The following is a 23,857-nucleotide window of genomic DNA, read 5'->3' as shown; positions in this document are numbered from 1 at the left end:
GTATTATAATTAAATTCAGTGTAATCTTCTTTAAGAAATCCATTAGAATAAATAACATCTTACCCTTATAACACACAAAGCCTTGTCACGGCGCGGTAGAACACACAATAGGAATTGTATACGCTTTCAATACACTAGGAAAACCAAAATGCTTATTTTTTTACTCAATTTAATTAAAACAATTACCCTATTAAATATTATCAATATTCAGGGCTAGATCATTTTGTTGGGTTTTTTTATCTTCTATCTTGAATGTTACAAATGAAGTCTGAAACCAGGGCAAAAAAAATTACACTGACCCAGTACAATATTTTCCATCTTGGTGTGGCAATCAGCTTTTAATGTTACTCACCAAATCAGAAATGAGAATTTAATAAAGCGTTAATAACTTGCAACTTTGAGCCCTGTTATACAAAGGCATACATGAAACATTGCTCAATGTGGATAATCAAACCATATGTACCACCTCAGAAGTTAGTCATTGTCAAAACCGATATTTTCCTGGTCAAAATCAAACCCTATTTACCATCTCAGAAGTCCATAACTGCATTTAAAGCAATTTTATTCAAATCCATGAATATTGACCTGTACATTTCATAGTATTCTTAATCAAACTGACATTAAATGATCTTCCTCCTATTTATATATTTGATTAAATAATTTCACGACTGTAGCGTTTAACATCTAAATAGAAAAGGAAACTCAACATACAACTTGTGATTTTAAAAAGTAACCCTTTTCATCGTTATGGTGTTTGAAAAAAAAGAAGACATTTTGAAACAAAAAGACGTTCAGTCTCTACCTTTCCTTTATGTGCTACTGACTTTTCTTTCCATCATTTTCACAGCAATTAATGCTTTGAAAATTTCTTGACGCTCATACGTCTTTAAGAAATTGTATTGATCTGTGTAAAAAAGTACAGGTTCTTCTTGCAATGCTGGGTCAAACATAACAGACCTTGGTTTTTTCCTTCGCCTGATTTTTTCGTAGCTCGCTGGTTTGATTTTCAGATAAGTGAACATTATCTGCAAAATTTAAAATTCAACATGTTACATAACAGTGTGAGCTACTACTAATTTATATTAACACACATACACTTGTTCTTTCTTGAATTTTCCTTTATGCAGTACCAACCAAACACAACCTAACAGCTGAGCGAACCCTGAGTTCACTTTGGGTTCACTCGGGGTCTGCTGTGGAAAGATTTGCGTTTGCTTTGGGTTCGCTAGAGGTCAGCTCTGCATTTGCTTAGGGTCAGCTCTTGGTCCACTTCAGCGAACCAGGCGTTCGCTTCTTAGGTTTGCTTTATGCACTTATGAGTGAAGCAGACCCCTGCTTTATTCTTACCGCCTGTTAGCCCCATCCCTTGTATATTCCAAATACAGTAGCTGAAAAGGTTTATTGTTGTTCAGTGGCACTCGGAGCATGTTTACACATATATATAATTTGACTCTCAGTTGTGGCCCCATGCTTGATCCAGGGGTCATGATCCCCTCTGTGAGTAAAGAAGAAGATTTTCTCAAAAGGTAAAAATGTCATTTCAATATATGACATTAGCCCCACCCTGGAGTTTGAACTCTGAACCTAGGGGTGAATTTCACAATTTTAGTAAAGGGCTTTTTGCTTATCATAATCATGCCGACACTTTGACTGCTTGATGTCCATGAGTAAACACGAAAATTTTTGAAGACTGCATAAATTTTGATGATTTTTGCCACACCCCTCACACCCCATGGATGCAGAGACCATGAGATTCACAATTTTTATTTCCCTTAATTTACCCATAGATGCTGCATACCATAACAGGTTGAAATTTATTCAGTCATTCCAGAGAAGAAGTGGAAAATGTTCAAAAGTTTACGACTGATGCACGATGCCCACTGGAAGACAATGGAAGAAAACAGATAGCAATACATCACCTGAGTAACGCAGGTAACCCCAAAAAAATATTTAAAGTTTCAGAGATAAAAAAAAAAGACAAAAAGCTAGACAGCAATGAGTTTTAAGAATATAAATTTTCACTACATGTTGGAATATGGATGGTTCAATAACAGTTTGAGAACTTATAACCTTATTGTATTTGAAAAGAATTTTAAAGGTTTTTCCCAGTAAATATATACATGTATTGTGATTGTTGCAGGTGACCTATAAAGTTCAGTTTATTTTTGGCTCCTGCCAGCTAAAAATTGATATGTACCATGTAAAAGTATCAATCATCAAGTTACCACAAATATATTTCATACCTCTTCCTACTTACATTGGTCTTTTGAATGACCATCCCCAGGAGTCCTTGATTCAACACAGATTTTTCCATGTATGAAAGCAGTTCACCAACATGCTGGGCAAACACATTTGATGGGATACCAATGTTAAATTTCATGCTAGAAGTTGCTTCCTCAGTTACAGTTGCAAGTTTTGTTGTGGAGCGTAGCTTTTTCTTAATTGGGGAATATTTTGTTTCATCATCAGGACATTTTCTCTTCACCTGGCAAGAGATAATTAAATTTTACTAGGAAAAACCTAATATTCAAGATATACAACTCCAGATAGAAATTCAAGGTTGTGCAAGTAATAAAATAACATCTGTAAGACATTTTCCTTGTAATATTGTAATATATCAACTTCATTGTTTCCATGACAATCTATATTACTTGATTAACTATAGTGAGAATTGAAATATTTCTGTGGATTCACAAATTTGCCTTGATCCAAGAATTTATCAATATGTAAATACAAGACAAGCAGAAATTTGTTATATCACACTATGCAGTATTACAGTACAAAGAACACCTACAAATGTACACACTGCATAATTTTACTCATTAAGCTCTGAGGAAGAAGAATTCAAGTTAAACAAAAGAAACAGCCCAAAATAATTATAACCAGGAACCAGAAGTCTCTGAGGAGACTGTAGCTCTACTGGTTTGTGAAATAATAAAGGAAGAGAAAAGTATAGCACTGGACATGAAACACTTTTCTTTTTAAATACAGAATCATGTATCCTGATTTTTTAAAAAAAAATTTAATTTTTTTTTTTCCAAGTTTTGTTGAAACCAGATCAAAACTAGAGGAGTAGGTGCACTATGAAAAATGTTCATTTATTCTTTTTTTTTAAATATTATGGCAATACTGAATATTAAAGTGTCCATATGTGACCGTGAACTTGCAAAAATGACCTGAATTTAAAAAAATGACAGATTCTCTGCTCTGGGTCAAAATCAAGACACACCCTCAAGTCATGAGCAATCATTGTGTCAAGTGTCAACTTCCAATTAGCCTCAGTTAGAGAGTTATGGAACCTGACATGAAAAATACACTTTTCTGCCAGTGACCTTGAACTTGTAGGAATGACCTTAGGTCAAGGTCAGTGCATAACCTCAGTTCATAAGCAACGTTTGTGATGAGTATGAGCTTCTAATGTTCTCCATGACAAGACAGGGCTCAACATTACGGCACGTCCGACCGACTCTGACTAGTAAAAGTTCAGTGTGGTCTAGTTTATATCGCGTCAAGGTAGCCTGACTGGTCGTGTAAAAATATCCCTCAGTACATTTCTGAATAGTTGATTTTATTTGTATTATCGATGTGTTAAATCAGGTTTCACTTTCATTTTTCGATCCCAATGAAAATTATTCACGATATAAAATATTCCTGAAAATGAAAATGAAAGAAAACTCTACTTTTTTACTGCATTAAAATAGTTTTTACCGATTTTGTTTTTATATCACTAGTGTTATTTTACATATATCATTATTTCGCCAATGTTTTCGCTATTTAGATTTTCTCTCAACAATTTTAAAAGGACTAACTCTGCTATGGAGTTATCCTTCCTGCTAGGTCATGTTTACGACATCTGCGGTGTATGATTTCAGGTCTTTAGAATCGATTAGAAATATATCTCCCTTTCTGATATATTTTGTATTCGATATGAATTAATTTAGAATATTTTTGTTCACAAAAAAATCAAATTAAATAAAAAAAAATATTGACCAACTAATAGCCATCAATTTGTTTACATTGACGATGTCATTGTTCGACTATGGTTTCTCCGGTGGAGGAAAAAACGAAGAGGGTACATCAAAGAAACCAAAGGGAAGAACAGAAACCAAAGAAAATATGAAAAAGAAAAGCGAAAAAGAGAATTTTATTCCAAGTGGAAAGATGACCACAAATGGGTAGACTGCGACGAGACTGAAAACTTGATGTTTTGTATCCCTTGTAGGAAATATAAACCAGAAGTCTCTGATGAGACTGTAGCTCTACTGGTCTGTACATATACATGTAACAAAGAAAAAGTAGCACTTGGATTCGAAACTTTGCAACATGCATCAATAAATAGAATTATATATCTTCATATAGTCTACTTGTGTGCCAAGTTAAATTGAAATCAAATAAAAACTGAAGGAGGAGTAGCGTTTTAAAAGAAATTCACAGAAATTTCTATTTTTAGTAACCAAGGCAACATCGTTCATCAAAATAAAAAAACTGATGCTCTGAATTATGTATCATAGTGTAGTCTACTTGTGTGCCAAGTTATATTGAAACCAGACCAAAACTGTAGGAGGAATTTCATTTTGAAGGAATTTCACAGAAATTTCTATTTTTAGTAACCATGGCAACATCGTTCATAGAAGTCAAAAACCGATGCACTAAATTATGTATCTTAGTGTAGTCTACTCGTGTGCCAAGTTATATTGAAACCAGACCAAAACTGTAGGAAGAGTAGCATTTTAAAGGAATTTCACAGAAATTTCTATTTTTAGTAACCATGGCAACACCGCTCATCCAAATCAAAAACCGATGCACTAAATTATGAATCTTAATAGAGTCTACTTGTATGCCAAATCACATTGAAATCAGACCAAAACTGTAGTAGGAGTAGCGTTTAAAAGGAATTTCACAGAAATTTCTATTTTTAGTAACCATGGCAACACCGCTCATCCAAATCAAAAACCGATGCACTAGATTATGTATCTTAGTGTAGTCTACTTGTTTGCCAAGTTATATTGAAATCAGACCAAAACTGTATGAGGAGTAGGGTTTTAAAGGAATTTCAAAGAAATTTCTATTTTTAGTAACCATGGCAACACCGCTCATCCAAATCAAAAACCGATGCACTAAATTATGTATCTTAGTGTAGTCTACTTGTGTGCCAAGTTATATTGAAATCAGACCAAAACTGTATGAGGAGTAGGGTTTTAAAGGAATTTCACAGAAATTTCTATTTTTAGTAACCATGGCAACACCGCTCATCCAAATCAAAAACCGATGCACTAGATTATGTACCTTAGTGTAGTCTACTTGTGTGCTAAGTTATATTGAAATCAGACCAAAACTGTAGTAGGAGTAGCGTTTAAAAGGAATTTCACAGAAATTTCTATTTTTAGTAACCATGGCAACATCGTTCATAGAAGTCAAAAACCGATGCACTAAATTATGTATCTTAGTGTAGTCTACTCGTGTGCCAAGTTATATTGAAACCAGACCAAAACTGTAGGAAGAGTAGCATTTTAAAGGAATTTCACAGAAATTTCTATTTTTAGTAACCATGGCAACACCGCTCATCCAAATCAAAAACCGATGCACTAGATTATGAATCTTAATAGAGTCTACTTGTATGCCAAATCACATTGAAATCAGACCAAAACTGTAGTAGGAGTAGCGTTTAAAAGGAATTTCACAGAAATTTCTATTTTTAGTAACCATGGCAACACCGCTCATCCAAATCAAAAACCGATGCACTAGATTATGTATCTTAGTGTAGTCTACTTGTGTGCTAAGTTATATTGAAATCAGACCAAAACTGTATGAGGAGTAGGGTTTTAAAGGAATTTCACAGAAATTTCTATTTTTAGTAACCATGGCAACACCGCTCATCCAAATCAAAAACCGATGCGCTAGATTATGTATCTTAGTGTAGTCTACTTGTTTGCCAAGTTATATTGAAATCAGACCAAAACTGTATGAGGAGTAGGGTTTTAAAGGAATTTCAAAGAAATTTCTATTTTTAGTAACCATGGCAACACCGCTCATCCAAATCAAAAACCGATGCACTAGATTATGTACCTTAGTGTAGTCTACTTGTGTGCTAAGTTATATTGAAATCAGACCAAAACTGTAGTAGGAGTAGCGTTTAAAAGGAATTTCACAGAAATTTCTATTTTTAGTAACCATGGCAACACCGCTCATCCAAATCAAAAACCGATGCACTAGATTATGTATCATAGTGTAGTCTACTTGTGTGCTAAGTTATATTGAAATCAGACCAAAACTGTATGAGGAGTAGGGTTTTAAAGGAATTTCACAGAAATTTCTATTTTTAGTAACCATGGCAACACCGCTCATCCAAATCAAAAACCGATGCACTAGATTATGTATCTTAGTGTAGTCTACTTGTTTGCCAAGTTATATTGAAATCAGACCAAAACTGTATGAGGAGTAGGGTTTTAAAGGAATTTCAAAGAAATTTCTATTTTTAGTAACCATGGCAACACTGCTCATCCAAATCAAAAACCGATGCACTAAATTATGTATCTTAGTGTAGTCTACTTGTGTGCTAAGTTATATTGAAATCAGACCAAAACTGTATGAGGAGTAGCGTTTTAAAGGAATTTCACAGAAATTTCTATTTTTAGTAACCATGGCAACACCGCTCATCCAAATCAAAAACCGATGCACTAGATTATGTATCTTAGTGTAGTCTACTTGTGTGCCAAGTTATACTGAAATCAGACCAAAACTGTATGAGGAGTAGGGTTTTAAAGGAATTTCACAGAAATTTCTATTTTTAGTAACCATGGCAACACCGCTCATCCAAATCAAAAACCAATGCACTAGATTATGTATCTTAGTGTAGTCTACCTGTGTGCCAAGTTATATTGAAATCAGACCAAAACTGTAGAAGGAGTAGCATTTTGAAAAATTGTTTACAGACAGACGGACAGACAGACAGACAGACAGACAGACAGACAGACGGACGGACGCCGGACACCTTACTATCGCATAAGCTCTTCTGGTCTCTGACCAGTAGAGCTAAAAAGAGGGTCGTTTTGTATTAAGACGAATAATTTTCGGGTAGATGCTATAAAACAACATGAGGCAAGCAAGTCTCATATTGCATCACAAAGAAAATATGATATTGAATGTTTAAAAGAGAAATCAAAAACAGTTGTTTGCGCTTACGCTGGTGAAGTAGACACAAAAGCTAGCGAATCAGCCGCATGCTTAAGTGATGAAGTAGCTGCATTAAGGCCACCCCTTGTTGGGGCACATGATATAGCTGTACAAAGATTGAATGAAAATCAGAAAGAAAAAATTGTCCATGCCTTTAATACTGACTATTTCATTGCCAAGAATGAGCTTCCGTTTACCCTTTACCCAAAGATACTAGAACTTCAGGCTAAAAACGGAGTAGAATTACCCTCCAGTTATCAGACTGATATGGCATGTAGACGTTTCATGGAGTATATCTATAATGATATCCAGCAGCAAAATCTCAAAGGTCTAAAAGATGCTAGAGTTCTATCCATCATGTTTGATGGTGCTACAGATACTTCTGTATGTGAAAATGAAATAATTTATGCTCGTTATGTAGATCAAGGTGTGGCAAAAAATGTATACATTAGCATAGAGGGAGTAGAGCATGCACATCCAGAAGGTGTTTTAGCTGCTATTGAATCAGCCATGAATAGTGTTGAAGAAGGGTGGAACTGGAAAGAACGTTTAATTGCTACTGGCTCGGATGGTGCTAGTGTGAATCTTGGGAAAAAACACAGTGTGACGAAGCTTCTGAAAGATGAAGTACCTCATTTATTTGCTATGCATTGTGTGTGTCATAGGCTCGAATTGGGAGCTCTGGATGCAATGAAAGACAGAGATTCGAAACTTTTGCCGATCTTAAATCTGTACTGCTGAGTCTACATAAACACTATCATTACAGCTCAAAAGCTTTAAGAGAACTCCAGATGCTAGCAGAAGCTATGGAGGCAAAAATGATAAAGCCAGTTAACCTGGACGGTGCTAGATGGATGCCACATTTAAGCAATTGTCTTATCCTGTGGAGGCTCTAGAGACTGCTACTCTGCAACTTGTAGCACTGCAGCAAAGGCCTGGAGAAAAGTTGCAGTTCTTTCTTGATAATATTGATGAGGGAAACAGATTCAAAGGTGTTAACTTTCTTGCTCCAACTTCTACACCTGATCCGTTAAAAAGGAAACAGTATGGCCTTCTTCAATCTGTTATTGACCATATTAACAAACGAGTAGGAGATATAGATTCAGACCACTTATTGAAGGATATGCAAGTTTTCTATCCTACTAACCTACCTGAAACAGATGCTGCAAGAGCAATTTATGGAGAACAGGAGATAAATGCCTTATGTGAGTACTATACTGTCGTCTTGAACAGGATGAACTGCAATGTTCAGCAACTAAAGCAGGTGGAATGGCCAGGTCTGAAAGTTCACATGAGACGTCAAAACATTGGAATCGGAGTACATGAGTTTTATCAGAGATTGTTTTGTGATCCAAACCTGAAAGACACATTCAGAAACATACTTATGCTTGCTGAAATAGTCATGTGTATTCCCATGTCCAGCTCCATCTGTGAACGTGGATTCTCTGCCATGGCAAGGATAAAATCTGATTGGAGGGCAAGTCTGAGTTCTGAAATGTTGAACTACTTGATGGCCATATCTATCGCAGGTCCAGAATCTAAGGATTACAATGCCAGTAGAGCTGCAGTACTGTGGTAGCATGGAGGACAAAGGGCAAGACGTGCTGAATTTAATTAACTCTGAACTTGCTCTGTTAAGCATCTTCTGATCATTGATGATTATGATATTATGTTTTCTAGTCAAATCAAAACTTTTATTTGCTTAAACAAAGAAGTTTTTTTCTACACTAAATAAAAGAGGTTTAAAAACAGTTGTGTCATTTATCAATACTTGGTCTAAGCATTCAAGATAACTGTCTTTTTAAGTAATTTTTATTTCCGCTTCATCAGATTATAAATGTGCAGCAATCAAAATAATAGGTGTTACTGTATAAATTATTGATGATTTATTTTGGCAATCTCAAAAGTATATCTTATTTACACTGAAACAAGATTACTTTCTTTAAAAATGTCTAATATATTGAATTCATGTAATTATTTTAGCAAAAAAACTAATGTATCATTCAGTGATTCACAGATATAAGGTCAGGTCCAGTGAAGTTGAGGTCAGGTCTAGTAAAATTTTCAATAACTAGTCCGACTGGTCTAGTTTGTTTTAAAGTTAATGTTGAGCCCTGGGATGCTTGGATGTCAACATCACTGATCATGACCTTGCTGCTCTTCAGAAAATTTTTACTTTTTTCCCCCTATATAGTATCATGTTAAGCTTTAACTCCTTATTGAAACCCTACCCTATCCCTGGGGGCCATGATTTGAATAAATTTGAATCTCCAATATCTTATGATCCTTGCATTTTAACTCACTAACTCTTCTGGCCAGATGGTTCTTGAAAAGAAGATTTTTAAAGATTTTTCCTATATATTCCTGTGTAAAATTTTGAATGCTTATTGTGGCCCCACCCTACACCTGGGGGCCATGATTTGAACAAATTTGAATCTACACTACCTGAGGATGCTTCCACATAAATATGAGTATTCATGCCTTTGCTGTTCTTAAGAAGAAGATTTTTATAGAATTTTTCCTATATATTCTAATGTAAAACTTTGATCGCCAATTGTGGCCCCACCTAGCTACCCTCGGGAGTCATGATTTGAACAAACTTTTATCTGGGCTATGTAATGAAGCTTTCACATAAATTTCAACTCTTCTGCTCCATTGGTTCTTGAGAAGAAGATTTTTAAAGATTTTTTTCTATATATTCCTATGTAAAACTATGATCGCCCATTGTGGCCCAACCCTACCCCCGGGGGTCATGATTTGAACAAACTTGATTCTTCACTACCTGAAGATGCTTCCAGAATAATATGACTATTCATGCCATTGTTATTCTTAAGAAAAAGATTTTTATAAAATTTTACCTATATATTCTTATGTAAAACTTTGATATCCCATGGTGGTCTCATCCTACTCCAGGGGGGTCATGATTTGAACAAACTTTTATCTGGGCTATGTAATGAAGCTTTCACATAAATTTCAACTCTTCTGCTCCATTAGTTCTTGAGGAGAAGATTTTAAAAAAAAATTTTCTATATATTCTTATGTAAAACTTTGATCGCCCATTGTGGCCCCACCTTACCCCCGGGGGTCATGATTTGAACAAATTTGAATCTACACTATGTAATGAAGCTTTCACATAAGTTTCAAGTCTTCTGCTTCATTGGTTCTTGAGAAGAAGATTTTTAAAAGATGCCATTAAATTTTCACTAATTCTTTATTATCTCCCCTTGGAAGGAGGCATGGCCCTTCATTTGAACAAACTTGAATCCCCTACACCCAAGGATAATTTGTGGCAAGTTTAGTTGAAATTGGCCCAGTGGTTCTGGAGAAGAAGTCGAAAATGTGAAAAGTTTACAGACGGACAGACAGACGGACGCCTGACAAAATGTGATCAGAAAAGTTCACTTGAGCCTTTGGCTCAGGTGAGCTAAAAACTACACTTTAATATTTGGCAAGTAATGTCATAGAAAATAATTGCTTGTATGAACATTTTTTATCATTCACGGTTTTAGACATAATCATGATAACATAAGTTTAATCAATAACTGGAAGATAGGCAAATATGAACATGACAAATAAACGGTTTTTTTTCTGCATAAAAATACATAGTATACAGAATTTGTATGCATGTACGACTTCATAGAATTTTTTTTTAAAAAGGATGTGCATATTCCTCAAACACTAGACAGGCATTGGAGTTTCACGAAATCATTTTTTTTTCGGATTTCCATACTCATCAAACTTTGGCCGGTATAGGTGATCCGAATGCATACGAGGTATGAGCCACACAAGGGGCTCTGAGTGCAGATTGTGTACCTGCCTATTAAGTGGAACCTATACCGGACAAAGTTTGCAGGGTATGGATATCTGGAAAAATTCTATAAAACCCCTATGCCTGTCGCATATCTGAGAATCTCTGAAATTAGACAGAATAAAGGTAGAGCTTTATATTTTTAACAACTGATAGAATACTCTTTCTCCTACTATCGCATTCCAAATACGTTATGATATCTTCCCTTGGGGTCCAGCACAGGGGGGTGAGAATCTCCGTTTTGGTCATTACTCATTTTTACGCTATGGCTGTGAAAAGGATATGAAATAATAATCAGCCAGGAATTTTTCGGAGAGCAATTACAGATTAAGATAATGTGATTTTTTCAATCCATGTTAGTCACAGTCCTTTTGACCTCCTCCCCAATACTTTTCACAATATATATAACAAAACAGAGTTTTGATAAAAATCAACATATATGTAGCTATTAAATGTCAGGGCGATTATTAAAATTTCAATATCTATATAAAAAAAATTAAATTTCTAACCTACCTTACAGACAAATAGTATTTCTTCTGGTTCATCACATTTTTGGCCAATAATATCAGCTTTTGAAAATATTTCTTGGCCGAATAATGTTGCATGCCCTCTTGGAAATTGTGGTTGATATCTAAATAAATTTTCAAATGCTATGGATGAGAATTAATCAATCAGTCATAATGTATCAAATACGTTGTCCGCATGCATGTGCCTTTTGACTTAGATGAGCTAAAGGTGGACTGAAGTCTGTGTTCTCTTTCATTAATGATTTAGATATCACTGAGATGATGCCCATTTCAAGCAAGATTTCAACAAGGAAAATAAAAATACAGATGTGTCAAGTTTAACTTACAATCTATTTAGAAGTCACTGCACATCTTTCATCAAAGGATATTATATGGGTGAAATGCAAGTAATGCTGAGCAAAGAGATAAGTAATTTTGTTCAATTCGAATAATTCAAAAAATGATCAGTTTTGAGTTTGTCCAACGAGTATGAAACTACAAACACTCCAGTATGGATAAAGTGCTTGTGAGATTGGGTTCTGAGGAGAGAAAGTATAATATACAGTTGAACTTCAGTATCTCGAATTTCGATATCTCAAATACCATGGGTATGTCAAAGTGATTTGGAAGTCCCAACCACCCTTTCTTTTTGTATTTTAATCTCGGTATCTCGAATCCTCAGATATCTCGAATTTTTTTCTGGTCCCTATGAGTTCAAGAAAACGAGGTTGACTGTATGTCTAAATGCCAGGTATATTATTATTAACAAATATCTATTTTGACCTTGAATTTGAGTTAATATTTGATTCAAGGTCACTGCACATACTTTACCTAAAGATATTCTATACAGGGGCGTCAGAAGGTATTTAACATTGGGGAGGCAAATTGATACTGAAATAAGGGAGAAGTGTTCGGACCTGGTTTGACTTGAAATTCAGATTTTGACAAATATTTCGATATTTATTTCTCTTTCTCATCAACATAATAGCACCATTTGAAATAAAACAAAGTTGTAATCTTTTTAAATGTAGTCTTACTCAAATTAGAAAAATATAATATATTTTTCAATTAAATTTGCAAAAGTGAGCACAAAAAGGATAGGTGAGGTGACTTATATTGCGAAAGTCGTCGGGAAGGGGGGGGGGGGGTGCGTAGGGGTGCACTCACACCTTCCCTTTTAAAAAATGTTAAAAATATTATTTTGACACAAAATAAATTCATTATGCATCCATTGAAAGTAAGGTTGCTATTTTTGGGGTTTTTTTTGGCTAGCCCCCTCCCTCCCTAGCTGCAGGTCTTCTGTAGCTTACTGGTCTAAAAAAAAATGGGGATGGACAACCAGAGACTCTGGTCATCCAACTCAATTATTTTAAGACCAGTGAGCTGCAGCTAACCCCCCCCCCTTCAAGAAATCTGATGAAAGGCACTGGATATTTAACCTTTGATGCAGTTCGTGATTGAACTATTGTCGAAGTTATGTTTAAGAAAAAAATGAAATGTACAGGTTATTAACTTTTTTAATTTCTCAGTTCCATTCCATGAAATTGAAATGCAGAAATAGGACAATAGTAAAAGATATAAATTGTTTTAGATTTTAACATAATTTTTAGTATCATCATAATATTTTTCTATAATTTTTTTATGATTTACAACCTGTTGCAATCATTAAAGTTACAAAACAATACAATGATTAATTTGACAAAGAAAAATTGTAAATTCACATTGGCTCTCGCATTTACTACAAGAAGAGCTAATTAATACCCTGTTAATTGTCAACACTTGCTAGGTACAGGTATCCATATCCCACTCTGCACATGTACATCTCGCCGCTCAATTCACCACTTGACTACTGTTTGCAGTTTTACCAGGGACCTATATATTAACTATGCTATATATATATTAGTATATATGTCCCTTGTTTTATTCGCTGCAACAATGAGCACCTATCACCATAACCTTTTATGTATTTTCATATATTTTTTCGCAAAATTTTTGGGGAGGCAGCTGCCACCCCTGCAGCCCCTTTAGTGAACGCCCTTGCTATATGAACTAGAGGTACTGTGAGTGAGTTCACAAAATGATACACCCTACTGACACACGTTCAAGCCATAAGCAATCTTTCTGTCAACAATGAGCTTCCAATGATTCTTCCTTACAATGACATGGACTGGAAAGAAATTTTAAACTATTCCTGCTTTCTTCCAGTGACTTGACCTTTTCTTAATGACCTTGAGTCACAGTCATGGCACATCTTCAGGTCATAAGCCATCTTTTCCTACTATTGGCTTCCAGTATTTGTCCTTTACAAAGATATGACCCAGAAAAGAATAACACATTTTTCTGTCAGTGACCTTAAACTTGTCCTAATGACTCCAATACAAGATATGACCATGATAGGAATTATACATTTATCTTCCCATGAACTTTTACTTGTACAAATGACCTTGGGTCAAAGTAATGACACACCCCTTAGGTTGTAAGTAATCTTTGTGTGAAGTATGAACTTCTAATGCTTCTCCATGAATGTTACAAACCAGACACAAATGTACACTTCTTCTGCCAGTGACCTTGAACTTGCCAAATGAATTTGGTTCAAGGTTATGACACACCCTCAGTTCATAAGCAATTTTTGTGTCAAGTATGGGATTCCAATGTTTCTTTGTCAGAAAGTAATGAACCACATACAAACATTGCACTTTTTCCTTCAAATGACCTTGAACTTCCTTAACTGACTTTGAGTCTGTTCAGAGCATACCTTCAGGTGATATGTAATCTTTTTCTTTGTATGAGCTTCCATTGTTTCTCCATTAAAAGATCAGGCCAAAATAAGAATTTCACATTTAATTTCTTTTTTGTCAGTGACCTTGCACTTGTCCAAATGACCTTAGGTCATAGTCATGACACACCTTCAGGTCTTAAGCAATCCCTGTGTTAAGTATGAGCTTACAATGCTTCTATATTACAAATCTATGGTTTGGAAATGATTGCAGTGACAGACAGACAGACAAGCTCTGAAGAACACTTTTGAAGATTTTTTTCTTTATATTCCCATGTAAAACTTTGTTCCTCTATTGTGGCTATACCCTTACCCCCAGGGGCCATGATTTGAACAAACTTGAATTAACAACACATCAGAAAGCTTGCACATGTTTCTTCTTTTTTCCCCCAGTTGTTTCAAACTTTTCAGTAATTCTTCATTATCTCCCCTTGAAAGATGGAGTTGCTCTTCTTTTGAACAAAGTTGAATTCCCTTCACCAAAGGGTGCTTTGTTGCAAGTTTGGTTGAAACTGGCTGAGTGGTTCTGGAGAAGTTTAAAATGTGAAAAGTTTAAAGAAGATCGACATGACGGACAAAAGACAGACAGACAGTCAGACACCAGACACCCTTCATTCAGAAAAGCTCGGTGCACCTTTCACCACAAGGAACCCCAAGGATACCCCAATGACACTCCATTTAACCTTAATAAATCTAAACATGGTTTATATGCATTTGTAAAAATGTCTATGATATAGTGCAATAATAACTCAACTATTTGTACATCAATGTTTCAGTCTGTTCAGAATAGTTTCTTAATCAATAAAATTGCAGAAATCTCAGTGTCAATTGACATATATATATAAAGAAAATTGCAACATTTCACAATATTCAACATTTTTACTGGAAAAAATATTTTTTCTCCAAAAAATAATCAATGTGCTTATCTTCTAAATCTGGGGATAAATGATTCGGAAATCTGTTATAAATGGACAAATAATGTATATGAATGTCTAAAATGTGACAAATTGAATGAAAAATGTTATAATGAAAGGAAAATTAAAATTTAAAAGAAAAGCTGGTATGAAAGAACAAAGTACGTTATTGGCCGTATACGACCGGGAAATTTAAGGATTTTACAACCACGGTACTTTGTCTTTATCTTTTATGTTTCGTTAACAATGGAATCAAAGCTAATGTCAACATGTATGAAAATGACGTGATATGTAATAGTGACGTCATAAAACCATGCCAAACACCGGCTGCTCGGCGAAATCCATTTATTTTTCATATGATATCAGTAAACTTTGATTAAATCAAATATTTTCACATGCATTAACCACTTTCATATTTGGCACATAAAATTGTTAATTAAAAATATCCCTCTAGTATTAAATTTGTGTCGGTTATTGAGTGTGAACAGCATTTATTTTCATAAACAATAAAGTCTGGAGATGAAATATGCAATGTAATTGTTCATGCTTTTACACAATATATATGTTGGAAACGAATGCCAAACAGCTGATGTGAACACAGACAACATTTATAGAGGGTGAATCCAAATCTGTAAAGTATTTAGATGCCTTTGTAGTATATTTTATTTGTCTATATTTATAAGAAATGCCGTGTCGGAAATCTCATGGTTGGTCCAGAGTGCGCTATGTAAAGAGTGACCCATTCCTCAATGTATGAACTTGTTCAATGTTATAATAAATGATAGATGATTAAATATTTAAAATAAATTGTTTTCATGTAATCACGCATTCACAAGCACGCAGACAGTAAATTACGTGCAGCTATCACCACAGGCACCTGAGGTATGGAAATCGTACACCCCACCCCACTTAGCTGTATTTTTATTATATCGCATATGGCCAATCTCTAAAGTTTAAAAAATCACAGGATGACATACATGTATAGACGTGATTGACGAGGAAATTTCATATTTTGATAATTAAGTTTTTTTTTTTTGGGGGGGGGGGGGGGAGGGGTATGTAGATGTACGTTTTACATACCTCAGGTGCCTGTGACTATCACCAGCACTGTGTGATAATGGTTGTTGAAGAATGTCATGTTATATGTACAGTCTGTGTGTGTATATAATTCATATAACACATGAAAGTTGATTATCTTGTTTCTTTTTCAATTTGCTACGATTACAACTCTTACAAACTTGAAACTATCATTTAGTTTACCAAGATTCTAGGTCCGCAATTTTTTGATCATGTTTTAAGTAAATAAAGCTGTAAGCCCTTATGAACTTGAATATGTTATCAAGTATTGTATTACTTATGGTCCTAACACATAGTAAACAGGAAGAAAATATGATATTTTCTAGATATATTAATTTACACTACATAAATGTTAACATTTTAAAAAAATCCAGTGCGAGTTCACATCACGTAGACTTTTTTTGTTTTATGCAAATAATTGACATGTGTGTAAAATCGACTCTCGGGATATTTATTTATTCAACAGATAAAAAAAAGAACAAAGCTAAGGGAAAAAGTAATAAAAAGAAAAAAAAAAGAAAAGAAAAAGATGAAAATAAACAAACTTAACACGAGTAAACACTGATAGTGTCGATGATACGAAACGGTTTAATGAAACATTGTGTCGAGTTGAATACCAATCCCGATTGTCTATTTTGCATACTTATCGAAATAATTACATTTTGAACAAAATCATTTAGTCATATAATAAAATTTTAAATATAAAGACTGAATCAGTAATTCGGATTGCACTAATCTATCATTTAGAAAAATGTGAAGGAAAGTTAGAGTCATACACGTATCGTGCGAAAGGCAGTGCAAAAGCACATGTGCCTATGTCCATATAGCTTAGCTGCTCTCCCAAAGTATTCCAGTTACATGTAAATACAATCATTTCTAGTGGCTCGGCATAACGCTAAATCAAGAGAGAGCTGTCCTTTTTTTAAGAATCTCTTAAAGATTTGATCTAATTAAATATTTATTTACAGTACTCAATTTTGCCAAAAGGGGTATATCAATTGTTGATGACCAAAAGCTATCGATTCATTTGGAGTTTGTTTTGTTTTACTCTAGAGATACTTGAAAATTAAGGACGTCTAGTACTCGTAATGCAGCATAAATGGAATGTAAGCTATTTTTTAGGCAATCTCTGCTTTATACATGCATTACATTAAGAACCTACTAGGTAAATATGGCTAAAGTATATACGCACATGAGCATTTACGAGAAGATGGTACACATGATATTCTTGTTGCAGAAGACATACAAAACATTAATGAGGCCGTGTGTCGTCCAAAAAATACGAGAGCTGTCCGGTAAAGTCGTGGACAAAGCGTGTTACATAAAAAATGATTTGCACACTAGGCTGAAATTTTCAGCAAGTGTTTATCTATCATATTTGAATATAACATTACTTTGCCAAAATATAAATAAAAATAAGATTTTTATTATGCTTGAATGTGCATAGGGTATGGTCCTACGGCGCAGGACCAAAAAAATCAGGCTTTCATCAGAGAATATGCGAGTAATAAGTCAAAAACAAGAGCATTGAACACATCAGGGTGATCATATTTTAAGTCACTAACAATTATGTCGTCATTTTGAAAAGTTCTGGGTATTTGCGTACTTTTTGATTGTTTGCCGAGGATTTGAAATAAACTAGTGATAAGCGCAAAAGACGAAAAATGACGACGTTTGATGATGTTGCGGCGAACCGGAGAGCACTTCAGCTGTATGTACATTTGGGACTGACATCTCCGCAGACTTTTAAACGATAACAGAAGAGGGTAAAATATCAGAGTATTACTTGATCCTTGGAATAAAATGGCATTTTAATGGCTTTTTAAGAGGAATTTTTGGCTTCGAGTCCCAAGATAAACTAAAACATACGAATAAACAGCTACTAGCAGTAATGAACGATGCTAATAATGCAGATAGCTGAAAAACTGTTCGCGAGATCGCCTGTTTAGTTGAATATGGTAAAAGTACCTCGATAACATACTAAAGCAAAACTTCAGAAGATCCCATGTGTGTGCGAGACTAGTCCCTCGCCTGCTTAAGGAGGGAAATTCTTGTTTTAGTGTAAGCATTTTTAACAACATTTTTTAAAGCAGATTATCAAAACAGAGGAAACATGACGTTGCAAAAGGCATCTTGACGCTATCTTCCGTGCGCCGTAAGGCAATACCTCATATAATATAAATTGCCATATTTTATTTATTTGAGCATATATTTATCTGAAATTTGCTATATATATTGATTAATAATGTACCAATGAGGGTATCCTTGGGGTTCCTTGTGATTCCTTGTGGTAAAAAGATGTGCCAGAAAAAAGCTCAATTGAGCCTTTTGTTTAAGTGAGCTAAAAAGAAGTCTCAAATGATGACAGAATGATGGAATGACAGATGGAAAAAGCTAGCACCATAATGCCCCTACTGTTTCATGGTGTGACACAAAAAGAAACTACAATCTCCAACAATACTTGTGAAGATGTGAGCACATAGATATTGTACTCTGCTTTCTGAAAAATCCTCAACAAATTATTTCAATTTTCAAATAAGAACATGTTCTTAAATTATCTCAATAACTGAAATTAAAGAACAAGTCTGTACATAGTTTTATAGTGACATGTTCTGTTAAATATTTAACATTATGGAAAGCATATCTAATAAAGACAGGTTATTTTATAAGTCAGCTGGCAATCAATGTCCAAAATACATGGGTGGAAGTGGTAGTAGAAATTTTATTGAAACCCCTTGATCTTTTTTAAATACACTATTGCATCCCCCCCCCTTTTTCCCAATTTCAAGTGCCACATTTCCCTGAAATGCACAAACTGAGAGTTTCAGACATAACTTTAATCTCTACATTTAATCATTTATAAAGTTTCTATCCTGATCGAGGGATTTTAATAAGGTATCATGTTTTTTCATCTGTCTTTTAGTTTATATTATAAATGTCACAAATTTATCAACTGTCAGATGAGCAAAAAATGACTTACTTTGTTCTAAATTCGAATAATTTGAGTAAACTCTCAAAGAGATGGTTGTACTCTATTTCAAATGGTTCCTCATTCTCTCTATTCCTTGGTGACTGTATTTGCTTGATGAAATCAAACAGACGAAACCTAAATTCTTCAAGATTGTCACTGAAACTTAAAAAATGATTTTTTTTTAAAAAACTTGGCAACACATTTTAAACAAGTATCTAAAAGCATTGCATATGCAATACTGCATCCCCTACTGGCAGGAGTCCAAGGGCTGTAATTCCATCAAAAATCATCAAACAGAACAAAATGTGAAGTAATCTTTCACTCTTCAAGGTAGACTTACATACCAAATATCAGCTCAATATTTGCAAGCATTTTAAAAAAATCAAGAAAACCTGTAAATATGTTAAATTTTTTAAGTCCAAGGGCCTTAATTCTGTCAAAAATCAATGAAGCAGAACTAAATTCAAATTCAATCCATATCTCATCAAGGTAGACTAAGGTATCAAAATTAAGTTCAAAATCTGCAAATTAGTGTCCAATATAAAAAAAGACGGGAGAACTTGAATCTATACTAAATGAGTATGGTTAAATTCAATTTTAACAACGAACTATTTATTTCTAGAGAAGAAAATTTAGAGATATAACATACACACTGTGTAAACTTTGGACTCCTAGGTAACCTCAACTTTCTTGCCCAAGGGTCCATTAGTTTGATCTCATTTTATGCTTGCATATAAGTTCAACAATTTTATAAATTTCACAATCTGTGGCTTTGTAGTACTTGAGAAATATATTTTAAAAGATTTTTCCATTAAAATTTCTATGTAAAACTTTTGCCCCTTTTGTAGCCCCATCTCCATCCCAAGGCTTATGGTATGAACCAGTTTGAATGGTAACTAATAAGAATGCCTGACAGTATTTAGCCTTGTAATTCTTGAGAAGAAGAGGCCATCGGCCACAAGTTCACCTGAGTCATCTTGGCCTTGCTGTTTTTCTAAAGAAAATTTTTAAAAGATTTTTTTCCTTTATATTTCTATGAAAAACTTTGACACCATAGTGTGGCCCTACCCTACCCCCTGAGGTCATGAATATGAATAAATAGGAATCTTCACAACACCAGGATGCTTGCATATTAATATGACTAATGCCCCGGTAGTTCTAGAAAAAAGATTTTTTCCTATATATTCCTATAAAAAAAATTTATGCGCTATTGTATCCCCCACACTAGCCCCCAAGGGCCTGATTCAAACTATCTTGATCTGCACTTTCTAAGGATGCTAATATAACATTCATAATCCACCTGTTCTTGAAAAGAAGATTTGTAAGACCCTCTTATACACTGCACACTAAAGAGTTCTAATTCTTAATCACTAAGAGTGATCTGCCCTTAGATTTAAATTAAAGAAAATTGAAATCTACAGTGTATTCCTCAATTTGTAATCAATTCAAGCAATCCTAACATTTAATCAGGTCAAGAAAATTAATTGAACACTTCATTTACATGTATTTTCACCATTTAAGTAAGCAACAGTGATTTCTATTAATCAATATTTCATTGTCTTTGAACATTTTTCCTGGGGGTAAATTTCTGGTTCCCTATGTTGAAAATGAAAAAGATAAACTTAATATTTACACCTTGATATGATATAATTGTATTCAAAATCAACCTTTGTAAGGCTAAACAAGAGGCCCATGGCCACAACGCTCACATGAGTAGCCTTGGGCCTGCTGTTTTTCATCAGAAGATTTTTGAAAGATTTTCATTGCTATTTCCTCCCATGAAAAATCTTGACCCTATATTTTGGCCCCACCCTAGCTCCAAGGGGTCATGACTTAACCAAACTTAAACATGTTAAATCCAAACAACATGGAGATTCTTTAATATCAATATGACTAACATAGCTTTGCTGTTCCGGAGAAGATTTTTTTCCCAGTATACATGCATTATGTGAAATCTGATCCCTGATTTTAGCTTCATCCTAACCCCATGGTCCATAATTAGAAAAATTTAAAACTCACAAAACTTGGAATGTTTGCATATTAATTTGATTTTGTATGACCCTGCTACAGTTGAAAAGAATATTTTTTTAATTGTCTATATATTCCCATGTAAAACTTTGAATTTATATTTTAGACCCATCCTAGCTGCATATAGGCCACAGTTTGAACAAACTTGAATCTGCACTTCCGAATAAGTTTTTGCTGAATTCTGTGAATAGGACAAATTATTATAAGTCAGTTTAATACAGGATATGTCTAATATGGTGGAGCGCCATATATTATGATAGACCGATCATCAACCTATATCAAAGAAATAAAAAACATCACGACAATGTACTCGTACCTGGCTGTAAATCTGACCTACACATACATTAACCAACCACCAGAGGGAAAATGGAATCGCCAATTTACTATAACAATCTTACAGTCTTGATAGTGTCCTCCTTTGTCTATAAGCTTAATAGGGATGGCTGAATGGCCAAGGACCAACCTAGGGGCGACTTGGGCGAAATAGTCGCCCTGAGGCTTCAAACTTCGCTGTATTTTCAAGAGAGAGAGAAGTTTCAGTCACCCTACTTTTTTCATTTGCTATCATAAAATCATCTTAATTAAATTAATTTGAGAGGAAAATGTATCTTGGAGTTATAAAAGTTAGTGATGCAAAACATCTGGTAAATGACCACCGGTGTTTTGTAATTAGTTATTAAATCAGTTTCAAGTTATTTAAGACACCTAAATGCTGTATACTGATCATAAAAACAAATACAGTTATCATGACAGTTGTCAATTTGATGAGCTAACTGTATATATATGCATTATGGATATAAATAGATCAGGGTTAGACTAATACCCCCTAACACACCCAACTTTTTTTTTTTAATCTTATTTATTCTCTCAATAGCATAGAACAAATCAACAATCAAGAAAACATTTTCATTTATTTGTTTAAATTGTTAAGTACGTGACTTAATGTTACTATACATTAACATTTAAGAAAACAGTTGTTTTCCACACAAAAAATTATGTCCATTAATCCTTTTTTAAGTCAATCATGAAATCAATGAAACCAAATAATGTTCATCCATTTGATATGCTGCATATTGACTTTTCTGTAGCCAAATTTGAATTAGAATTTAATTACAAAATTTAATCTCTTCTCACATAAAATCTTTAAGTTTTCGAAAGTGTCCAAAAATTGGAAGGGGGGGGGGGGGTTAAAGTTAATCGTAGGAGTATCAAGTCTCCCTGATTTTCAAAACTTCTCCCTAATTTGCCTTGAGGGAGAAGTGAAGTCTCTCTAAATTTTGGGTCTAGGTTGGTCCCTGATGGCCCCATCCTCAATGCAAAACTGGTTTCTTTATATCAACTAAATGGTGTTATTTCCCTAAAAGTTATGATTAATTCACCAGAAAAACCAAAATGTGATGAGTTGTTTTTTATATGTTGATTTTCCAAATTTTTTCCTGATCTTTTCAATAACAGAAACTTCTACTCCTTTAAACAATGAACATTTTATCAAACAATTATCAGATACAATAAGTATACATCAAGTTTTGCCCTTCATTTTGTAAATATACTTACCATTTAAGTTCAGCACAGGGTGCTGAATAAAACCACTCTTTTCCAAATCTACTAAAAGGCATATCTTCTTTGTAAGGTATCTCCTCTAATGACTTGAAATCAAACCCATGAAAATCGCATACATTACCAATCGTAGCAATTCTAGCTAATTCAGCTTTATTCAGTTCGACTAAATGCCATTCTTCCAAAATCAATTTGAACGGACTTGTTTGCACTTTTTTTATTCCAAATTTATCGATCAGATCAACTGACCAAAGACAAGTATTCTTTGGCAGCTCGTTTTCATCCAAACTACCAAGTGAGGACTGAGAAAATTCAGACATACTGCTGGCTGAATCATAGCGGGACATACTAAAACAAGTCCCACGGGGAAAATAAGTCCCACATGAGTCCCACAGAAAAATAATAAGTCCCCCCAGGAAATCATCTTCGCAAGCCAAGGGTTTTCGGTCCGCTCCCGAAAACCCTTGGCTTGCGAAGATGCCAGGAAATATGATATTTTAGTAATGTTTAAGAATATATCTTTATAGATTATCTTTGTTAAAATATATATTGAATAAAAAATCATCAAAAAAGTGTTTAGAAGCATATTCTGATCGGTTAAAAAACAAAGAACGATAACTCTTACATCCGCACATAACTTGAGTGCAATTTCCAAGTCCCACCAATAATGACAACAATTTAGTAGTTTTTGAAAACAAATATTTATAGATATTATTATTATTTAATAGTAATTATACTCTAACATGTTTAATACTGATTTTTTCCATATAAATTATAACTTTCCCTCAAGAAATACAAACAGAATATCAGTATACAGTCATACTTCTCTGGTTCAAAAACCTAATAGATTAATCATATCGAAGAACATATATTCTGTATTGAAAGAAAATATTATAAGATTTTATGAAAATTCCATTCTCTATGTCTCCGATTTATATGCTTCCTGTAGCCTTTCTAATGACTTGTCAAAATTTAAAAACAGCATCTATAGTCGATTTTGATCCTGATCGAATTATAAATAAATAATTTTACAATATTCATGGTCGT

The 23,857-nt window shown here is 34.1% G+C and overlaps 1 protein-coding gene across 1 annotated transcript; it reads right to left on the bottom strand.

Moving 5' to 3' along the window:
* Positions 1-198: 198 nt before the first annotated feature.
* LOC133183141 (uncharacterized) lies at positions 199-23,151 on the bottom strand. The gene is made up of 5 exons (XM_061318095.1): positions 22,808-23,151; positions 19,235-19,387; positions 11,495-11,612; positions 2,258-2,485; positions 199-1,025 (listed from the first exon to the last, which is right to left on the bottom strand). Exons 1-5 carry the CDS (start codon positions 23,128-23,130, stop codon positions 810-812), a joined length of 1,038 nt encoding a protein of 345 aa, XP_061174079.1. The 5' UTR covers positions 23,131-23,151; the 3' UTR covers positions 199-809.
* Positions 23,152-23,857: the final 706 nt, after the last annotated feature.

The sequence above is a fragment of the Saccostrea echinata genome, unplaced genomic scaffold (assembly GCF_033153115.1).
Source record: "Saccostrea echinata isolate AGI-Se365-2 ecotype Australia unplaced genomic scaffold, CSIRO_AGI_Sech_v1 ptg000009l, whole genome shotgun sequence".
NCBI classification, from domain to species: domain Eukaryota; kingdom Metazoa; phylum Mollusca; class Bivalvia; order Ostreida; family Ostreidae; genus Saccostrea; species Saccostrea echinata.
Note: the sequence above shows the minus strand (reverse complement) of the source record. Positions and strands in the feature narration are given on the sequence as shown.

What these genes read in the sequence shown, in the direction of transcription:
- LOC133183141 (XM_061318095.1), bottom strand. Translation starts at nt 23,130, where the DNA reads ATGTCTGAATTTTCTCAGTCCTCACTTGGTAGTTTGGATGAAAACGAG. An exon ending in TTATTCGAATTTAGAACAAA is followed by an intron (nt 11,613 to 19,234) that starts GTAAGTCATTTT and finishes AAATTTATTTAG; the next exon opens with ATATCAACCACAATTTCCAA. An exon ending in TGGTCATTCAAAAGACCAAT is followed by an intron (nt 1,026 to 2,257) that starts GTAAGTAGGAAG and finishes TAAATTTTGCAG; the next exon opens with ATAATGTTCACTTATCTGAA.